The 19,347-nt window shown below is 40.2% G+C and overlaps 1 protein-coding gene across 1 annotated transcript in view; it reads right to left on the bottom strand.

Moving 5' to 3' along the window:
* CORIN (corin, serine peptidase) overlaps positions 1-19,347 on the bottom strand; it is a 268,706-nt gene that overhangs the window by 45,613 nt on the left and 203,746 nt on the right. The window contains exons 12-16 of the mRNA XM_070451933.1: positions 17,263-17,408; positions 15,914-16,021; positions 4,941-5,054; positions 3,800-3,910; positions 2,588-2,717 (exon numbers count right to left, since the gene is read on the bottom strand). Coding sequence (XP_070308034.1) covers positions 2,588-2,717; positions 3,800-3,910; positions 4,941-5,054; positions 15,914-16,021; positions 17,263-17,408 — 609 coding nt within the window. The remainder of the gene's footprint in view (positions 1-2,587; positions 2,718-3,799; positions 3,911-4,940; positions 5,055-15,913; positions 16,022-17,262; positions 17,409-19,347) is intronic.

The raw sequence follows: 19,347 nt of genomic DNA, 5'->3' as shown, positions 1-19,347 counted from the left end.
CTAAAGGAGGACAGCTCTTTCCTCTCTCCTCCCTCTGACAGCTGGAGTGCAGGTCAGTGACTAGTCACAGCCAAAGAGACCTTAGTAGCAGGGACTTTGAATCTGGAGGGAATGGCTGAAAGATGCAGGATTACTTAAGTGTTAATTTGAAATACCAGCGGCAGAACTGTGAGTCTGCAGCACAGCCACTGGTCTCCGAGCATGGAGGTGACCGCAGCTCCCTAAGCATCCTAGTCCCATGGTAAGGATTTGGCCTTGTCTTGCCAATGATCTTTATTCCTGCCCCAGCCTGACTTTCCAGGTATCTGTCAATTCATGAGCCACCCATATAAACTGAAGAGTAAATTCAAAGGCAATCCAAAAGTATATTAAAAAAGAAACCTAATATTACCTTTTGTACTCACTTTCTTGGAAGATGAATCACTTCTTACCCATTAACTCAGGCAAATAACAATTATATTTTTTCAACCATACTGCTCTCTCTCAAATTTTCCTAGCCCTCCTATGATATACAGTTATCTTTTAAAAACTCCAAATGTCTATCTAGGTTTTAAATATCCAAGATATTGCAAAAATTTTCCCAGTATGTTAAAGAAATGAAACAATGGAGTAAAGAGATTTTTAAAACTCCTATATATACACAATAGCCAAAAGCAGGAACCACTAAAGTGAATACTTCATCAATGGATCAAGAGATTTAAAATAAGGGGCTTCACTGGTGGCTCAGTGGTAAAGAATCTGCCTGTCAATGCAAGAGACACTGGTTCTATCCCTGGTCCAGGATGATCCCACGTGCTGTGGAGCACATAAGCCCATGCATCACAGCTACCGAGCCTGTGCCCCGGGCCTCGGAGCTGCAGACAGTGGGCCCACATGCTGCAACCACTGACGCCCGAGCGCTCGGGAGCCCAGACTCTGCAACGAGAGAAGCGCTACAACGAGAAGCCTGCGCACAGCAGCTGAGGAGTAGCCCCCACCTTCCACAACCAGAGAAAGTCCATGCAGCAACGAAGACTCAGCACAACCAAAAATAAAACTAGGTAGAGCAAGTTTCAAAATGTGGTGTATCCACACAATGGAATATTATTCCACCATGAACAGAAAGCAAGCACTGACACATGGATGCATGAAAACATTATGCTTAGTGAAAGGATTAAGATAATGATGAGGTTTCCACAACACTGTAAATATACTAAATGCCACTGAATTGTACACTTTAAAGTGGCTAAAATGGTGAGTTTTATGACATGTGTTTTACCACAGTAAAAAATTTAAATTCAATATCCCCCAAATTAGGAGAAATATAAACCAGAATATTTTAAACCTGATTCCTTCTGTTTACAAGAAAACATAATGGCTTGTCAAAAGAATTTCTGGTTATAAAATCTTTGTAGTTCCAACTTTCCCTTCGAACTCTCAGTGGAGTTGTGTCATTATGTAATCAGGTTTCCATATTAAGAAATTACCTTGTGTCTGGCGAGAGGAAAGTAAAGCTCTTCCAAAACGCATTTAATCTATCTCTGATTACAATCACAACTCCTCTCATTTAGACACAATGAGGAAGTTGTGAAAATGAAATACATTTTAATGGATCTTGACAAATACAATTTTTCCACTCTGGCAAAGTTTAAAGCCCTCTTATTACAACAGTTACTCAATTTCCCAAAGATGTGGGACTTCACATAGGAAAAATGGGCTGAAGATGCTGGTATTTACATAATTCTTCAAACTGGGGTAACAAGAATGTGCTGCAGGTTGCTACCCCATAATTGGATGGCTCATTATTGTAAAATATTTCAAGTTTGCTCAGTGGAATACAGGGAAATGAAACTAACTTGGTCTTTTACTCTAGAATTTTATAACTCCTTTATCTTTTTATTTCTATCATTTCCCCAAACCTCACATACATCATCAGTAAAAGAAAAAAAATGTGTGTTTATATGTTTAATTGTATAAACACACACACACACTCACACATATATTCTAAGACCTTTCAATTATTGTTTTCCAATCCCAATAGAACTGGAAAAGAAAGACTTACATACCAAGAATCCAACTTTCAAAGTATTGATTTCAGTGTGTGTGTATCAAAGCGAGAGTGACTGTCTTTTCATTCTAAGAAGCAAAAATGGTGATCTCTTTCCTGATTTATATTTTCTGCAATACACTAGGGTAAACTGAAATACCAGCGACTTCAAGTTCTATTTCTCAACTTATTGAAAAATGTGTGTTGCATAAAAAGGCATTCTCAATAACCTCTTAGGGGGAAAACTGCAAGATTTCCCCATCAGATTCCTTGGAAGAAACCATCTTAATTCTTTTATAAATAGCAAAAGCAATTTCATTTCAGAAGTCCTTAAAATGCAATGACTTCATTTACTTTTAGAGGCTTTATTAAAGTAGGTTTTCACCCCACACTCTTCAGAGCAGGTGCCTGTAATAAAAACAGTCCTCTCACCTGATCCGTTTCCTGTGCTTTCTGGGTGTGAGAGCACTAACTCACCCTGAATTCATAAGGAAGATATTACTGCCAAGTTCCACAAAGCCCTCTGAGAAATTCGTCAGGGCTACAAACTACTGACCTTACCCCAAACCCATCTGCTTGCAGGCCAGCTGACTCAGGGCCTCCTGCCAGCCATCTGCACACACGTGGTGTTCCACGGCAGATCTGTGAGCCATCAGGAAGGAGGAGGAGTTCGCGTTTGCAGAGAGGGTCACTGAGCGGGGAAAAAAGCAGGGGAACTCTAATTTAAAACATCTCTTCTCACGAAACCACATGACAGCATGCCTTTATTTCACTTGCAGACATTCATCTTTATTTCTTTTAGCTAAAAACTATTTGGTGAATTCTTCTGCTCTGCAAACCACAGTGATCGCCGTGTGGCAAAGGACTAGGAAATGAGTCAGACGTGTTCTCTGCCCTCAAGAACCAGCGACTCTTAGGGAAATGTCAGGCAATTCTCAACGTTTCATTATGAGTTAGAAGATGGCCGGAGGCAGTCCCCTTCCTGTGAGTTTATCCAATGATTTGCATAATTAGAAGGAGCTAGTTGCAACTTCATTCAAATTGTTTCCTTTTAAGAAGGTCTTTGAGAATGTAAATGTGTGAGTGATATTAATTTTGGATTGATGTGGAATATGGGATAATTCTTCTTTTATAAAAGAAAATACTCTGTGCTTCATACACCACAGATCATTTGTATAAACATTGCACAGTTAATGACAATACATTTTGTAATTATGATTTGGCCAGATGATGCCAAAGTAAGGGCCAAGGGAATGCAAAGAGGCATAAGTGTAGGATGACAGAATGAACCAAACTCAAGATTATAAACTGCAACATTGGGACACCAGTGGGAGATGCCTTTAAATCCCGGGCACGGAAGGGAGTAGATGGATAGAAATCTCATCTGGATTTGGAGAAAGAATATGGGGCCGAGAGAAAGGCCTCCTTTATAACTTATTCCAGGTAGTGTCAGTGATATAAGAATGACCAACTATTGATAAATGTTAAAGTTGGGGGATGATAGAGTTTAAAACTATATTCATATGGAAAGTTATATGATCATATAAATTTGAACCCAAATATTTTCATATGTAAGACAGACAATAGAGAAGTAACCTGGGGGGAAGTGTTCTTTGAGTTGGACATAGCATGTACAAATCACCGCTGACTGCTTTTACAGTAGTAAAGCAGAATAGATGAACTTGGTTGGTAAGATCCATAAAACCAGTTAGGGTTCATTTAACTTAAATGGCTGCCAGGCGTCAGAGCAGATGGCAGAAACAAGCAGCTCACCGCAGTCCCACTCATCGGAACTGTCTACGCAGTCGGCTTCGCCGTCACACCACCGGTCACGGGACACACACTCGTGGTTGGCACATTCTAGCTCATCAGCTTGGCAAGATGCTGGCAGGGGAACAAGAAAGGAGGAGATAAACATTGTAGGAATGGATAGGATTTTCACTAACAGGCACCTCACGGTTTGCCAACAGGCGCATCAAAGGAGGGAAAGATGTGGTTGCTGAGGCCTTCCAGTAAGAGTCAGCACAGGGGAGCAGAGCTGCGGTCTCATCTCTGAGATGTCCATCCACACAAACGGCGAGCATCAAACAGCGCTACTACCTCCAAGGGGCTAAATTCTCTAGTTCTAACCACAGGATTGAAAAAGTGGTGCGCAGAGCAGCAGAAATCCCAAGATGAGAGCACAGAGCTAAAATCTGAAGGGGCTCGAGCTGAGCCCTGGGCATGAGCAGACTGAAGTCACTCTAGGATGAGACCTGCTCTGTCCACATTTATGGCTAGTTTTATTTATTTTTTAATCTCTAGTATTAAGTGACTCTCAGAGTCACACACTAATCTTCTCTTGGGCTTTTAAAAACTATAGCCAAACTCCTTAATTGCCTATCTAACATCTATTACTTTTCTTTCTTCTTTCTTAAGGGAGTCTGATTTCTATTTAGGTTTCCACACCAGCCCCTGTCCAGGGAAAGAATCCTAAGTCGTTTAAATAAGACATGGCATTTTTTCACTACAATTGTATTTTCCTGAGTACAGTTATTAGCCCAGGAGCAAACATGGCATCTAAAATCAGGTCTCAGCTTGTGGTTTTGTAGGTTGTACTTTACAAGGTGGTTCCTGACCAAACCCTGCCATCTAAGGCTTCGTGTCCTAGCCTGGAAGAGAAGTGGCCTGGAAGACACACCATCTTTTCTTATTGGTTCTCCTGAAGGATGCTTCTAGATCAATATCATCATGCATATATTTTACACGTTTGACTGTATTTGGCATATGTTTTTCCAAGTGAAGTTTTAGTCAAAAAGTATGAAAATACAAAAAGCTTTGACATGTATTTCCAAACTTCTCACTTATACAAAGTGAGGGGTAATTAATGTTTAAAATAAAATATCACATTGACAAATGCCCAATAAGGACTTACAGCAGTTTTTTTCATCCATGTTATCAGGGCAGTCTGGAAACCCATCACAGATGACTGTGTGCTTCAAACACTGTTTGCTGGATGGACATTCCCAAAGATCTCTCTCCTTACATCCTGGAGACAGAAGGAAAGGTTATGGGCAATAGATGTGAAGGTGAAAACACCTATGGCTTTGATCAAACAAAGTAAAAAAAAGAATGACAATATAAAGGGAGGATTTCTTTCTTCTTAGCAAGTTTTGACTCCTGTATACCATGGAAAATGTAATTTTGAAAGTATAAATGCTTGGTAATCTCCATATGGCATTATAAATAGTAAATCTCTTCCAGGAGAAGATCAAAAGTGACATATGGGAAACAGGAAAAAAATGAATAAGCAACTGTATAGTAATGTTCATCTTTTGCTGTTCCTTTTGCTTTCTGAGCCAATTTGCCAACACATAAGACTCATCTCTAAAATGATAAGCTACGCTTTTAAGCAAATATGCCCAAACCTAGTGATCTAAATGCATATTATCTTAAAATGTAATTTCAATCAACAAATGGTAACGCCATCTGTGTGTTTAGCAAAAAAGGCAACTCCTATGCCAAATATCTACAAAACTAGTTTATGAGCCAGGTATGAAAGCCATTACCTTCAGTAATGTAGCCAGAAATCTAAGATTAGAAACTATCTATTATATGAGAAATAAACATAAAGACTATAAGCTTGAATGGTAATCTATCTATAAAATAACAAGCTCTTGCAATAAGCTCAATAAATGCCATCTGGTTCATAGACAGTCAATTTATATGTTTGCTAAAACACGCCAAATGTCTAGTTGCTCTTACTGCTCAGGTTGGACCCATGACTCTCACCATGCTGTGAGGGTGTGGAGGACGAGACCACATATTTTCGTCTTTGAGCATCCTGACTCCCCTGCCTAGAATGGCAGCTAGCCCTCAGTAGACTCCCAACACATATGAATTTTAAATGGAACTTTATTTCATGTAAGAAACAAACAGTCTCTTGTTCCTAGAAAAAGGTAGTTTAGTTTACAGTGAATGAAACACCAAGCAGTGATGAAATAAGGAGTGTCTTTAAAGATACTATTTCTCATCAGACCTGTACAAATCATTCAGAGAAATGACATAGATGATTGACTCAAGTTTCTTGGAGTCCTTCATAGGAAAATAATCTGCTTTAAAAAGAATTTTCTTTGAAAAATTATCAAAATAAATTCACAGAAGAGAGATTTTTACTACAGGAAAAGTTAGATTTAAAGTGTTTTAGATGCTTAGCAGGTAAAGAATCCACCAGCAATGCAGGAGATGCAGGTTTGATCCCTGGGTTGGGAAGATCCCTTGGAGGAAGAAATAACAACCCACACCCATATTCTTGCCTGGGAAATCCCACGACAGAGGAGCCTGGCAGGACGCAGAGTCAGACACAACTGAGCGACCCCCCATGTGCTGTCGCACCATCCAGGGCCTCCCTGGTGCCCAGTGGTTACGACTCTGCACTCACACCGCAGGGAGCATGGGTCTCATCTCCGCTCAGGGAACTAAGATCCCACAGGCCACACGGCATGGCCAAATAAAGGGGAGGGGGGTGGTTAATAAAAAGTACAATAAAATATTTTTAAAATAAAGTGCTTCATCATTCAAACATATAGGACAGTGGGAGAGTATCTGACCACAGAACTATATAGGAAATAAATAGTGAGAATCCTTCATTAACTATCTGGAGTTGTCTTAGGCCCAGGGACATCTATTCCAGGAACTCATGGGGATATTATTTGGAGTTTTCAGCTAACTGAGAATACAGACATCATCTGGAATGTTCTTGCAATGAGACTCTCAGCACAAACGACACCCCTTGCTAGCAGATGATGAGAGAAAACAGCATGACTCTTTCTGACTATTCACAAGAGTACAGAGAGGGACTTGAACACATGGAATGAGCTGAGAAAAGACCACACAAGTCAATCCACTGGTACATAAGATCTGCATCCTCACAGAGGGTAATAATAGGAGAGAACACTTATTATCCACCATAAATCCACATTCTAGATAATAGTTTTAGTTCTTAACACCACAATGTCAGAATTACAATAATCATTTCCTAAGTGAGGAAACTGAAAGTTAGAGAAAATAAATAAATTGCTCCAAATCCAGCCTTATGGAGAAATCTCCAGTTGGGAAGAAGGTTCAAGTCCTTAGTTGTCGTTGTCTGTACGTTGAAAATACATAGCATGTGCCAGGGGTTAGAGCAAGGGAGACAGCTTAGAGGCAGACATCTGGATTTGAACCCCAGCTTCAATCTCATTAGCTATGTGACCTTGGATAAGTTTCTTAATTTCTCTGAACCTCTGTTTCCATATCTCTAAAATAGGAATAATAACACCTGCTACAAAGGGTTGCTATAAGGGAGAAATGAGTACTCACTGGGCAGTAATTTCCCTTCTGTATATTCTCTTTTCTAATAAAAGTTTGTGCAGCCTAAAGCCCTTTTTTGTGGAGTTACGATGAACATAAATGAATTAGGATGAAAGAAGTTCAGGACATGAGTTCCATGGAAGACAATACTGTGATTTTGTGAAGAAACCATTCTCTCTTCAAAGTGACAGTTTTTGGTGTAATTATGCTTTAAATGTATGCTTTAAAAGGAAGAGGGTATGACTGCATTAAAAATGAAAAACAGATATGGATAGGATGGATGTTTAAGGCAGCTGTAGGTTATAAAATCAAATAATTGTTGATGTCAGGATAACAGCCACCCCTGCACAGAGTCCACAGCCACGGCCACCACAGCAGCCACCATGTGTTGCTAAAGTGACAGTTCATCCCAGCTTTCCTGGGACTTTGCAGGTTTGAGTATCAGTCTAACCCCCCTTCCAAGAAACCGCTCGCAGTACCAGGCAAACCGGTATGGTTCATCGCCTAAGTGTGTCAAGCATTCTGCTAGGTTCTTAACTTATTCACTCTCATTTTCACAAAAATTTTGTGAAGCTGGCTTCCCTGTCTTGGGCAGATCCCACTTGAACTGGGGAACCTTGTCTCTCCATCAAAAAAGTTGTCATTCACAGACATAGAGAACAGATTTATGGACACAGTAGGACAGGGTTAGGAAGGAGAGGGTGAGATGTTTGGAGAGAGTGACATAGAAACATATATTACCGTATGTAAAGTAGATGGCCCATGGGATCTACTTTACGACTCAGGGAACTCAAACAGGGGCTCTGTAACAACCTAGAGGGGTAGGACGTGAAGGAAGGTAGGAGGGATGTTCAAGAGGGAGGGGACATATGTATACCTATGGTTGATTCATGTTGATGTTTGGCAGAAGCCAACACAATACTGTAAAGCAATTATCCTTCACTTAAAAATAAATAAATTTTTAAAAAGTTGTCATTATAGGTGAAGAGAGCAAACCACCTTAAAACAGATGCTTCTTGTACTTTAAGAAGCTCTCAGTTACACAAGTATAAGGTAATTAGGTCTGCTCATCAGGGCTGCTAACTTGATCAGTATCAAAGAAAAAGTATCGCCACAGAAAAAGAAAAAAAAGTATTGCCACGGAAGGGCTGCTCATGAGAGCAAGGGAGAAAGGCCCTTCTGCATCCTGGCGCTGGCAGAGGCTGGACCAGGCTGGATCTAGCCATCTTCAGCCAGCAGCTGTCCCAGTGGCTATGGATGTGACCTCAGAGCGGATCACGGCCGCTGAACAGTGAGGTTCAGGCCTGGCAGGTGTGACAGCCCCTCCAGAGCCTGGAACCCCTGACTATGGAGCCCAAATCTCAAAGAAAAGCCATAGTACCTGTGGGAGCAGCCTGGCCAAAAGGACCTGCCTCCCCCTCCTCCCCCAGACTCCAGGCCTAAGCGTCAGGGACAATCAGCTCCAGCAGGAGTCATAGAGCCTCGTCTCCGCCCAGAAAGCTTCAGCAGACTCCCCAACGCCTGAGTCGCCTCCCACCTGCCCCTCTTAGGGGCGGCATCTTCATGTCAGCCTCTCCACGTGTGCTGGCCCAGTGGCCTGGGAGGAAAGCAGACGGCTGCATATGGCAGGGCAGGGCCTCCCCGTGGCTGTCACCCTGGAGATGGAGATGTTTGCCATCAGAACAAGCATTGCCTCCAAGACAAGGAGCCGCCTGGAAGCCCGTGGTCACCGTGGAAACCAGGGCCTCCACCCAGCCGGCTCTCTTCTGCGTGTACAAGGCCTGGAGACCAAGCCAGACGAGACTCCTTCCCTCAAGGGAGATCCCTGGGGTGTCCTGGGGGTGGGGGGACATGCCTGCTGTATTTCCTAGCACTGTGGTGGGTGGGCTCTTGGTTATTGCCTCCTGGGGACTGAACAGGCATGTTATAAGCATTCCAAGCTGTGAGGGATAAAGGAAGGTTTCTCTAAATGTTACAGGTGAGAAGACTGAGGCCCAGAGAAGTTAAGTGACTGGTCAAAAGTCACACAGCCTCCAAGTGCTAAAGCGGGATTTAAATCCAAGTCCAGGTCTATGGTCTTCACAGGTGGCACCAGCGGTAAGAGCCTGCCTGCCACAGCAGGAGACATAAGAGACCAGGGTTCAACCCCTGGGTCGGGAAGATCCCCTGGAGAAGGAAACGGCAACCCATGCCAGTATTCTTGTCAGGAGAATCCCATGGACAGAGGAGCCTGGTGGCCACAGTGCACAGAGACTCGACTGAAGGGACTTTGCACTGTGGTCTATGGCTCAGCGATGAAGAATCCCCCGCAATGCAGCAGACCGGGGTTCGATCCCTGGGTCAGGTCAGGAAGATCCCAGGAGAAGGAAATGGCAACCCACTCCAGTACTCTTGCCTGAAAAATGCCATGGACAAAGGAGTCTGGTGGGCTACAGTCCATGACGTCACGAAAGAGTCAAACGTGACTGCGTGACTAAATCCACACTAGGTGCACACAGCGCCTGCCCTGCCATTTCAGGTGCCTGTCCTGGAAACCAAATGAGACATCAAGGGGTTAACCAAGCAGAAAACTACCTACAGGGAAGGAGAATATCTATTCCCTAACATGAAATAATTAAATTAATCAGAGATCAGTCCTGTCTCATCCTGAAAGTACGTTTGTGGACAGGCAACATGAGATGAACACAGCGACCCGCACCCTGCCTTTCGGTCACAGAGCAGCACGTCAGCCTCTCCTACCCACAGAGAGACAGACACAGAGGCAAGGGGACTGGCTCTCTGCAGGCTTAAAGACACGACAGCTAAGTCCTTCTTTGGACTTCTCAGAAGTATTTATGTATTTCTTACAACAGGAAAAAAAAATCTCTTTTAGGAAACTTTAAAGTCAAGCTGTAAACCCCACCAACATCAGAGCCAAAGGCTTTAAACACAGCTATGGGGCTTCCCTCAGGCTCAGACGGTGAAGATTCGACCTGAGGTGGGAAGACCTAGGTTCGACCTCTGGGTCGGGAAGATCCCCCGGAGAAGGGACTGGCAATCCACTCCAGTATTCTTGCCTGGAGAGTTCCATGAACAGAGGAGCCTGGCGGGCTGTCGTTCATGGGGTCACAAAGAGATTATATTCTTCCAGATAGGAAAAGAAGAAGTGAAACTCTCTCTGTTTGCAGATGACATGATCCTCTACATAGAAAACCCTAAAGACTCTACCAGAAAATTACTAGAGCTAATCAATGAATACAGTAAAGTTGCAGGATATAAAATTAACACACAGAAATCTCTTGCATTCCTATACACTAACAATGAGAAAACAGAAAGAGAAATTAAGGAAACAATACCATTCACCATTGCAACAAAAAGAATAAAATACTTAGGAGTATATCTACCTAAAGAAACGAAAGGCCTATACATAGAAAACTATAAAACACTGATGAAAGAAATCAAAGAGGACACAAACAGATGGAGAAATATACCGTGTTCATGGATTGGAAGAATCAATATTGTCAAAATGGCTATACTACCCAAAGCAATCTATAGATTCAATGCAATCCCTATCAAACTACCAACGGTATTTTTCACAGAACTAGAACAAATAATTTCACAATTTGTATGGAAATACAAAAAACCTCGAATAGCCAAAGTAATACTGAGAAAGAAGAATGGAACTGGAGGAATCAATCTGCCAGACTTCAGACTATACTACAAAGCCACAGTCATCAAGACAGTATGGTACTGGCACAAAGACAGAAATATAGATCAATGGAACAGAATAGAAAGCCCAGAGATAAATCCACGCACCTATGGTCACCTTATCTTCGACAAAGGAGGCAAGGATATACAATGGAAAAAAGATAACCTCTTTAACAAGTGGTGCTGGGAAAACTGGTCAACCACCTGTAAAAGAATGAAACTAGAACACTTTCTAACACCATACACAAAAATAAACTCAAAATGGATTAAAGATCTAAATGTAAGACCAGAAACTATAAAACTCCTAGAGGAGAACATAGGCAAAACACTCTCTGACATAAATCACAGCAGGATCCTCTATGACCCACATCCCAGAATTTTAGAAATAAAAGCAAAAATAAACAAATGGGACCTAATGAAACTTAAAAGCTTTTGCACAACAAAGGAAACTATAAGCAAGGTGAAAAGACAGCCCTCAGATTGGGAGAAAATAATAGCAAACGAAGCAACAGACAAAGGATTAATCTCAAAAATATACAAGCAACTCCTGCAGCTCAACTCCAGAAAAATAAATGACCCAATCAAAAAATGGGCCAAAGAACTAAACAGACATTTCTCCAAGGAAGACATACAGATGGCTAACAAACACATGAAAAGATGCTCAACATCACTCATTATCAGAGAAATGCAAATCAAAACCACAATGAGGTACCATTATACGCCAGTCAGGATGGCTGCTATCCAAAAGTCTACAAGCAATAAATGCTGGAGAGGGTGTGGAGAAAAGGGAACCCTCTTACACTGTTGGTGGGAATGCAAGTTAGTACAGCCACTATGGAAAACAGTGTGGAGATTTCTTAAAAAGCTGGAAATAGAACTGCCATATGACCCAGCAATCCCACTTCTGGGCATACACACTGAGGAAACCAGATCTGAAAGAGACACGTGCACCCCAATGTTCATCGCAGCACTGTTTATAATAGCCAGGACATGGAAACAACCCAGATGCCCATCAGCAGACGAATGGATGAGGAAGCTGTGGTACATATACACCATGGAATATTACTCAGCCATTAAAAAGAATTCATTTGAATCAGTTCTAATGAGATGGATGAAACGGGAGCCCATTATACAGAGTGAAGTAAGCCAGAAAGATAAAGACCATTACAGTATACTAACACATATATATGGACTTTAGAAAGATGGTAACGATAACCCTATATGCAAAACAGAAAGACTCAGATGTATAGAACAGACTTGTGGACTCTGGGAGAAGGCAAGGGTGGGATGTTTCAAGAGAACAGCATTGAAACATGTATATTATCTAGGGTGAAACAGATCACCAGCCCAGGTTGGGTGCATGAGACAAGTGCTCGGGCCTGGTGCACTGGGAAGACCCAGAGGGTGGAGAGGGAGGTGGGAGGGGGGGACTGGGATGGGGAATACATGTAAATCCATGGCTAATTCATTTCAATGTATGACAAAAACTACTGTAATGATGTAAAGTAATTAGCCTCTGACTAATAAAAATAAATGGGAAAATAAATAAAGAAAGAAAGAAAAAAAAGAAACTTAAAGATATTCAGCCTATAAATTTCATGTTGATGAAGCCTGGTTGTTTGTATTTCATATAAGTGATGAACTGCATATATGTTGGTAAATTGGCTTACATAGAAAAAAAAAAAAACAAAGAGATTATATTCTATTTCTTTAAGGCGGTTTTGACTCCAAGAAGTTCAGGTTAGAATAAAATATTTTATTATATTTTATCACCCAAGAGGAGATCAAAGATAGATAATGAAATGGTTTTAATCATTTGAAGATAAACAGAAAGTCCGTAAGGGCACTCCCACTTGTATTGTTGTCCATCTTTCTCTGTATGCTGAACGCGCTTTATGTGGAATAGTGATCGGTTAGCAATTGTGAAGCAGTATTCATGTAATGAAGTGTTTTATTTCTCCAGTAGATGCAGAAAAATTGTTCGAACTCTTCTCATTTAACTGCCCCATTGAGAGGACCTGCTGCTCCCATCACAGCCCGGGAACCACCTTCCTCCTGCCGGCAGCTCACCTCCCTGTGGACACAGGCTTAAAAAAGCTAACCTCAGACTCACAAGCTCAAGCTCAAATCTATATTGTAAAGGCAAAGTTCAGAATTATAATCCTCCTGTTACTTTCTTTAGCTTGCCATTCCTTTATGCCCCTCTTATTCATTTCTCCAGCCAGATTTTTCTCCATAGCTTAGATATTAATGCTTAAGAAAGGTTAGAATGAAAATAAGCCTCTTTAATCCACTTGCTAGACATACAGCCAACTTTATCTACATAGTAGAGGTTCAACTAATGACAAATTATCACTTTAAGACAAGAAACAGTACCGACTCTGTAAATCAATCCTACCTTTTAGGCTTCCCTCCCATGAAGCAATTCTGTAATGATGTGTTCATATTTACATAATGCCTCCAAACACTTACTGAAAACATTTCTAATAATGCCAATATTTCCAATGTAAATTTTGTTTACATTAACAATTACACAAGCAGTGCAACTTCAACAACAAAAATTTGCCACAAGAGCAGGAGCTACTTCACAATTTAGCATTACCCGTTGCCACGTGCTTAACGTGTATATCTGACAAGCATTCACAAACGGAGTGCTCTGACCACCATGTTTTCCTGCTGCAAAAGTGTCAAAGAAACACAGCGTAAATTTCCAACCCATCAATTCTTCTGTAACTAAGTTAAAGAAGTATTGCTTTGAGGGGAAAACCCAATAACATTGTTAGAAGTTCTGGAGGAGCTACAAATGTGTGTAAGTGAATAGTTAATTGTCACATTATTCAGTAAAGGCCAAGCACTTACGTGCCCTCCGCAATGGACGGAGTAAATCAGAAAGACATGAAGTGTGGTGTGAAACGCTGCTTTGCTGGAGTGGGTGTTTGTGTTACCAGATGGCATGCCTGCCCACGCCCACGGACACAAAGCGACCGACTGACCAAGGAGGCAGAGTCGGGAGGGGATGACTCCCCAGCCCTCTCTGTGCCGGGCCTCCCTCTGCTTCCTCATTTGCTTTTAAGTGCTGTGTTCTCCCAAAGCGGGGGGCCCTGAATGCGTTCCGAAGGGGATTCTATACACCAAAGCAGGTACTAAAGCGGTTCCAATAAAATATTTATTGTAAGTCACCTTGACAAATACGATGAGAAATTAATTTCTCATGAACTAATACTGTTGGGGGCAATTAATACCCTCAATGTATTAATTTATGACTGACTTTTAACTTTCCTCAACTAGAACTCTCAATAACATCATCAGTATTTTGAGTGTCTTATAGAGATTAGGCAATTTCTTCAATAGTTCTGGTGAGCCTGTAATTGTGAGATTAGAGGATGGAGAGAAATTTATAGCTTACCTAGAAATCTGACATTTTAGGATCATTTGTAATGAACACAAGCTTTAAATTTCTTCTTCACCAAACATACTCTACACTTTAGACCATTTAATCTTCCAAAGTCTCTTTTTGAGACTAAGCATTTACATTTCTCAAATAATTAGTCCCCTATTGCAAATTTCAGTCTAGCCACCCAATGGAATATCATGTAACCTCTTTGAACAATCTAAGATAATTTAGTTTAAGCTGCACCTCAAAATACCATAGCCCATAGTTAGTAAAAAAAAAAAAAAATCCAATAGATTCTTAATGAGTTACTTATATAGGGGATAGTCAATGAGAATTGACTTATTTATTTACATAAAGACAACAAACAAAGCAAGCAACAGTAGCTTCACAAAAAACTGTATGTTCCTCTCTAACAAAATTACTGCTGGTCATTGGACCATCATTCTGACAGCTCTGATTTTCTAGAAGATGCTCTTATCCATATTTATCATAGCTGATAGGATTTCAGTTGATTGCTTGTGACATTTTGTCTAGACCAGAAGGGCAGTGTCTTCTATGGAAAACTCATTTTGGGGAGCAAGGCAATATTTCATCCTTCAAAGGCCAAAAGAATAAAATGATTTCAAAAGATGCATTGCCTCATGTGTTTTCAATAGCAAAAAAATGTCAGTTTTTTTTTTAAAGCAGAACAAGCTAAGTAGTCATAACCAAACTATTCTTTGGCTAGCCCTTCAACCATTTTGCTTTACTCTAGCATATTACTTAGTGAAGAGCATTGTCTGTTTTCAATTCCCTGATACATTTTGAGGTTCTAAATACAAAGGTTTGCAGGGAGTAAAATGGGAATTAGCTCCACTTAAATTGCCGTTGGCATTTCCTGCCTTTGCCATAGTGATTTTGGAACTCAAAGGCAGAAACGCCAGAAGAGTTTTATCCTCTGCGGGCAGAGACAAAAATCAGAGAGGGCATGAAATTTAATCCCAATTAAACTTGAACATTGGAGCCTGCAGTCTGTCTTTGTGTATCTAGAATGCCTGTTTAATAATATGGGAATTATAAGTAAGGACACCATTATCCTGACCTTATAACAGATGACAACTGCTTTAGAATCTCAATAAAAATAATCTCTTACATTTGTGAAGAGCTTCTCACTTTACTGAGGGTTTGCACATATGTCATCAAGGTTATAAACAGAGTGCAATTTAGAGAAAATCAATGGAATTAACAGGAAAACTTATAATAATTACTTTGATAATTTATAAAATTATTTTATATTTTATAACATTTTATAAATATTTTATATCTATATTTTATATCTTATTATTATACAATAATAAATTTTAATAATTTAAGAAGTAAATGTCTTAACATTCAGTCCTAGTCACTACTTACAACTGTCAGTAAAAACTGACATATTTTAACACAATCCCTTATCCTAGTGTACGTCTGAGAAACGTGCCACTTCACATACGTACCACAGTTTTCTTCATCACTATCATCGTCACAGTCAGCCTGGCCATCACACCTTCTGGAAGCCAGAACACAGCGTCCTGAGCTGCACTTGAAGTGACTAGGTGAGCATTCTGTAAAAAGCAGCGGGCCATATTACTGCCAACAGACAGAAAACCCAGACCCATCAGCTACATTATTCATCTACGTGTGGGATGATGTGGAGAAGATATCACTGAAGCTAAGGATGGTCCCTCACCAAGCTGAAATCACCAAAATTTACTTGGTTCTTTTCTGTCTGCCCTCAGCATCTTTTTCCTTCATCCTTGGCATCATCTCTCCAGATTAGCTGTTTTGTGTCTTTATGCTTTCCAACAATTACATCTCTTTCTGAACGGACAATTGCTGGAGCCTGAAATGTCCTAGGAATTCAATGCTTCTAACTGCCCTCCTTTCATTTGTCAAATTGTTTCCCATTCTGATCTTTCCACCTGGTGGACAGGCATTTCTCTACCTGATCATCTCACACAGCCAAGGTCTCTGAATGCTTTGCACTTGAAGCTGAGTGCCGAAGAATGAATACTTTTGGACTGTGGTGTTGGAGAAGACTCTTTTTTTCCATTTATTTTTATTCATTGGAGGCTAATTACTTTACAATATTGTAGTGGTTTTTGCCATACATTGACATGAATCGGCCATGGATTTACATGTGTTCCCCTGGAGAAGACTCTTGAGAGTCTCTTGGGCTTCAAGGAAATCAAACCAGTCAATCCTAAAGGGAGTCAGTCCTGAATATTCATTTAAGGACTGATGCTGAAGCTGAAATGCCAACACCTTGGCCACCTGATGCAAAGAACTGACTCATTGGAAAAGACCCTGATTCTGGGAAAGATTGAAGGCAGTAGGAAAAGGGGATGACAGAGGATGAGATGGTTGGATGGCATCACTAACTCGATGGACATGAGTTTGAGCAAGCTCTGGGAGTTGGTGATGGACAGAGAAGCCTGTGTGCTGTGGGTCCATGGGGTCACAAAGAGTTGGACATGACTGAGCAACTGAACTGAACTGAACTGAAGGAGCCACGGCTTTATCTTCATTGTTACCTTCAAGACCCTCTAGTATAAAAGCAGCTTCCATATATAATGGACTCTGTGAGTTGTGTCATCTCTGCAATTTATTTTTAAAATGAATACAGTGTCTAACAGATAAGTGTTAAATTCTTCAATGTAATCAAGTTTATAGATTCACCACCTACATAGCCTTTCTATTGGCAATCAAATAAAAACAACAATTAAGAAACTTCTAAAGGTAGCTGATTTATTCATTCATGTTAGATACTGCATTGTAATTAATTTTAAAATTAATAAAAATTAACCTTCAACTTCATCATCAGGCATTAGGCAGGTTTGATTGTCTGCATTTTCCTCTGGAAATTGATTGCAATCTGTGTCTTCTGGCCACTGTAGACCCACAATCCCAAGAACAGACTCACAGCGTTCTTTGGAATGCTCACAGAGAGCTCTAAAAGAGCAAAAAAACCAACATTACAGGCAGAAATAGCTACACCAAATGTTAGGCATCTACATAGGACTTCTAATTCTGTACAGCCTTGGGTCAATGTATACATGTGGTGTGTGTATGCAGTGTGTGTGTGTATCAATGTATATATGGATGCACATACACACGATAGGTATTTGGGAAATCAAAATAAGAGATATCATTACAAGAGAGATAGAGTCCTGAAACACAGTTTCACCAAAAAAAACAAAAACAAAAACAAAAACAACCCAACAAAAAACCAACTCTATTGCAGGAATGGAAATAGAGTTGTTCCCAGAACATGGATTCCCTTCTCCAGTTTACCCTTCTTGCTTTCTCTTCTGTCTTTCAGGCAGACACATTCTCCATCATTTTTGTTTCAGGCAGGTCCCCAACATCACTTTGGGCACTCTGCCACCACAGGGCGGAATCTGTACAACACACTCAGCCCCTTCTGGTGCCCTGCGACTGGGCCATTCCAAGTTCCAACCTGGCTTCCCTAAAGGCAATACTTCAGCTCACACTAATATTGTTGAGAAACTTGGTGCTTCTCCCAGACCCATCCATGTTGAGCTCAAGTTGGTAAAACATTAAATGTACTGGCTTTTGTTACAGAAAAGATACACTAAGCATTGCACTAGGCGTTTTAACATGTGTTACCTCATTTGTACCTAGAATATTTTAAATTGAGGCATCAGCATGTCTCAAAGAAGATGTTTTTCACTTCAGATGGGGGAAAAATGCAGTTCTGCCTCAATATATAACCAATAAATTCGTTTTTAAAAATGTTAAGTAGATATAACCAGAGCAAGTTCCTAGGCAAATTTCTCATTTCCTTTTAAAGACATTCTCATTTCTCAAAAGTTTCCAACTTTAAACTAAGTTAATATCAACAACATAAGGAATGGCTAGCAATTGAACAGAGAAGTTTCCAAAAAGTCTCCATCTTGATTTAACTCTGTCTAGATTTAAGACAGAGCATAACTTAATGTTGGTTTAGCCTAGGAATCTGGGGCAAAGACAAAGCCATGGCATTCCCATATGAGGCAAAAACGAGAAGCTCAACAGTGCTTAACAACTATCTGTTTGATTGAGTAGTTTTGTTGCAGATTAAATAAAAAGTGTATATAACTCAATCACTGCTGCTACTTTAAATTAACCAACAGATACCTATTTCAGATAGAAGTCAGGTACTGCCTGACTCTACCACTTTTTTCCCCTGTAAAATAGAAATAAAATAAACAGCACTACAACTCCACGGCACACTTGTTCATATCATAATCTGTGTGGTATTCAACCATAGAGACAACAGTCCCAAAAGGTTGCTTTGAGGATGACAACTAAAGTATTTAGCACATTATAAGGGCTCAATAACATTAGATTTTTTCCAATTCATAACTTAAAAACTGAATTTTAAGATCAATAAACAAGCCTGGCAAAAGCAACTATGCGCAACCCCATAAGCATATCAGTATATTACTCTCATTATACAAAAAATATTTTCTTACAAATATCATAATGTAAAATTCTCTTTGATAGCTACTAAAAATTAAAGATGTATATATGCTAAGAAAAAACAACTAAAATGCCTAGAATCAGTTCACCAAATTGTTCCCTGTATAGTATTTCAGGATCCATCTCATCTTAGGCATTTAAATATGAAACCTAAGTCTTAGAATTATCAGTTATATGTGGATATAAATTTGTTCCAGAGAACACTGTTAGAGAAATGCTTATACACATATGAAAAGAAAATCAAATACAAGAATTTGTTAAGTACTATTAAAAGTAAGTATTCACTATCATCAACCTTGCTTAGCAAAAATGGAATAAGATTTACAAATAAGTTGTTAACATAAAACTGGTAGATGTTTTATTAGTAATATGTCAAAAGGCATTTAACAGACATTTTCAGAAGTGT

The sequence above is a fragment of the Odocoileus virginianus genome, chromosome 21 (genome assembly GCF_023699985.2).
Source record: "Odocoileus virginianus isolate 20LAN1187 ecotype Illinois chromosome 21, Ovbor_1.2, whole genome shotgun sequence".
NCBI classification, from domain to species: domain Eukaryota; kingdom Metazoa; phylum Chordata; class Mammalia; order Artiodactyla; family Cervidae; genus Odocoileus; species Odocoileus virginianus.
Note: the sequence above shows the minus strand (reverse complement) of the source record. Positions and strands in the feature narration are given on the sequence as shown.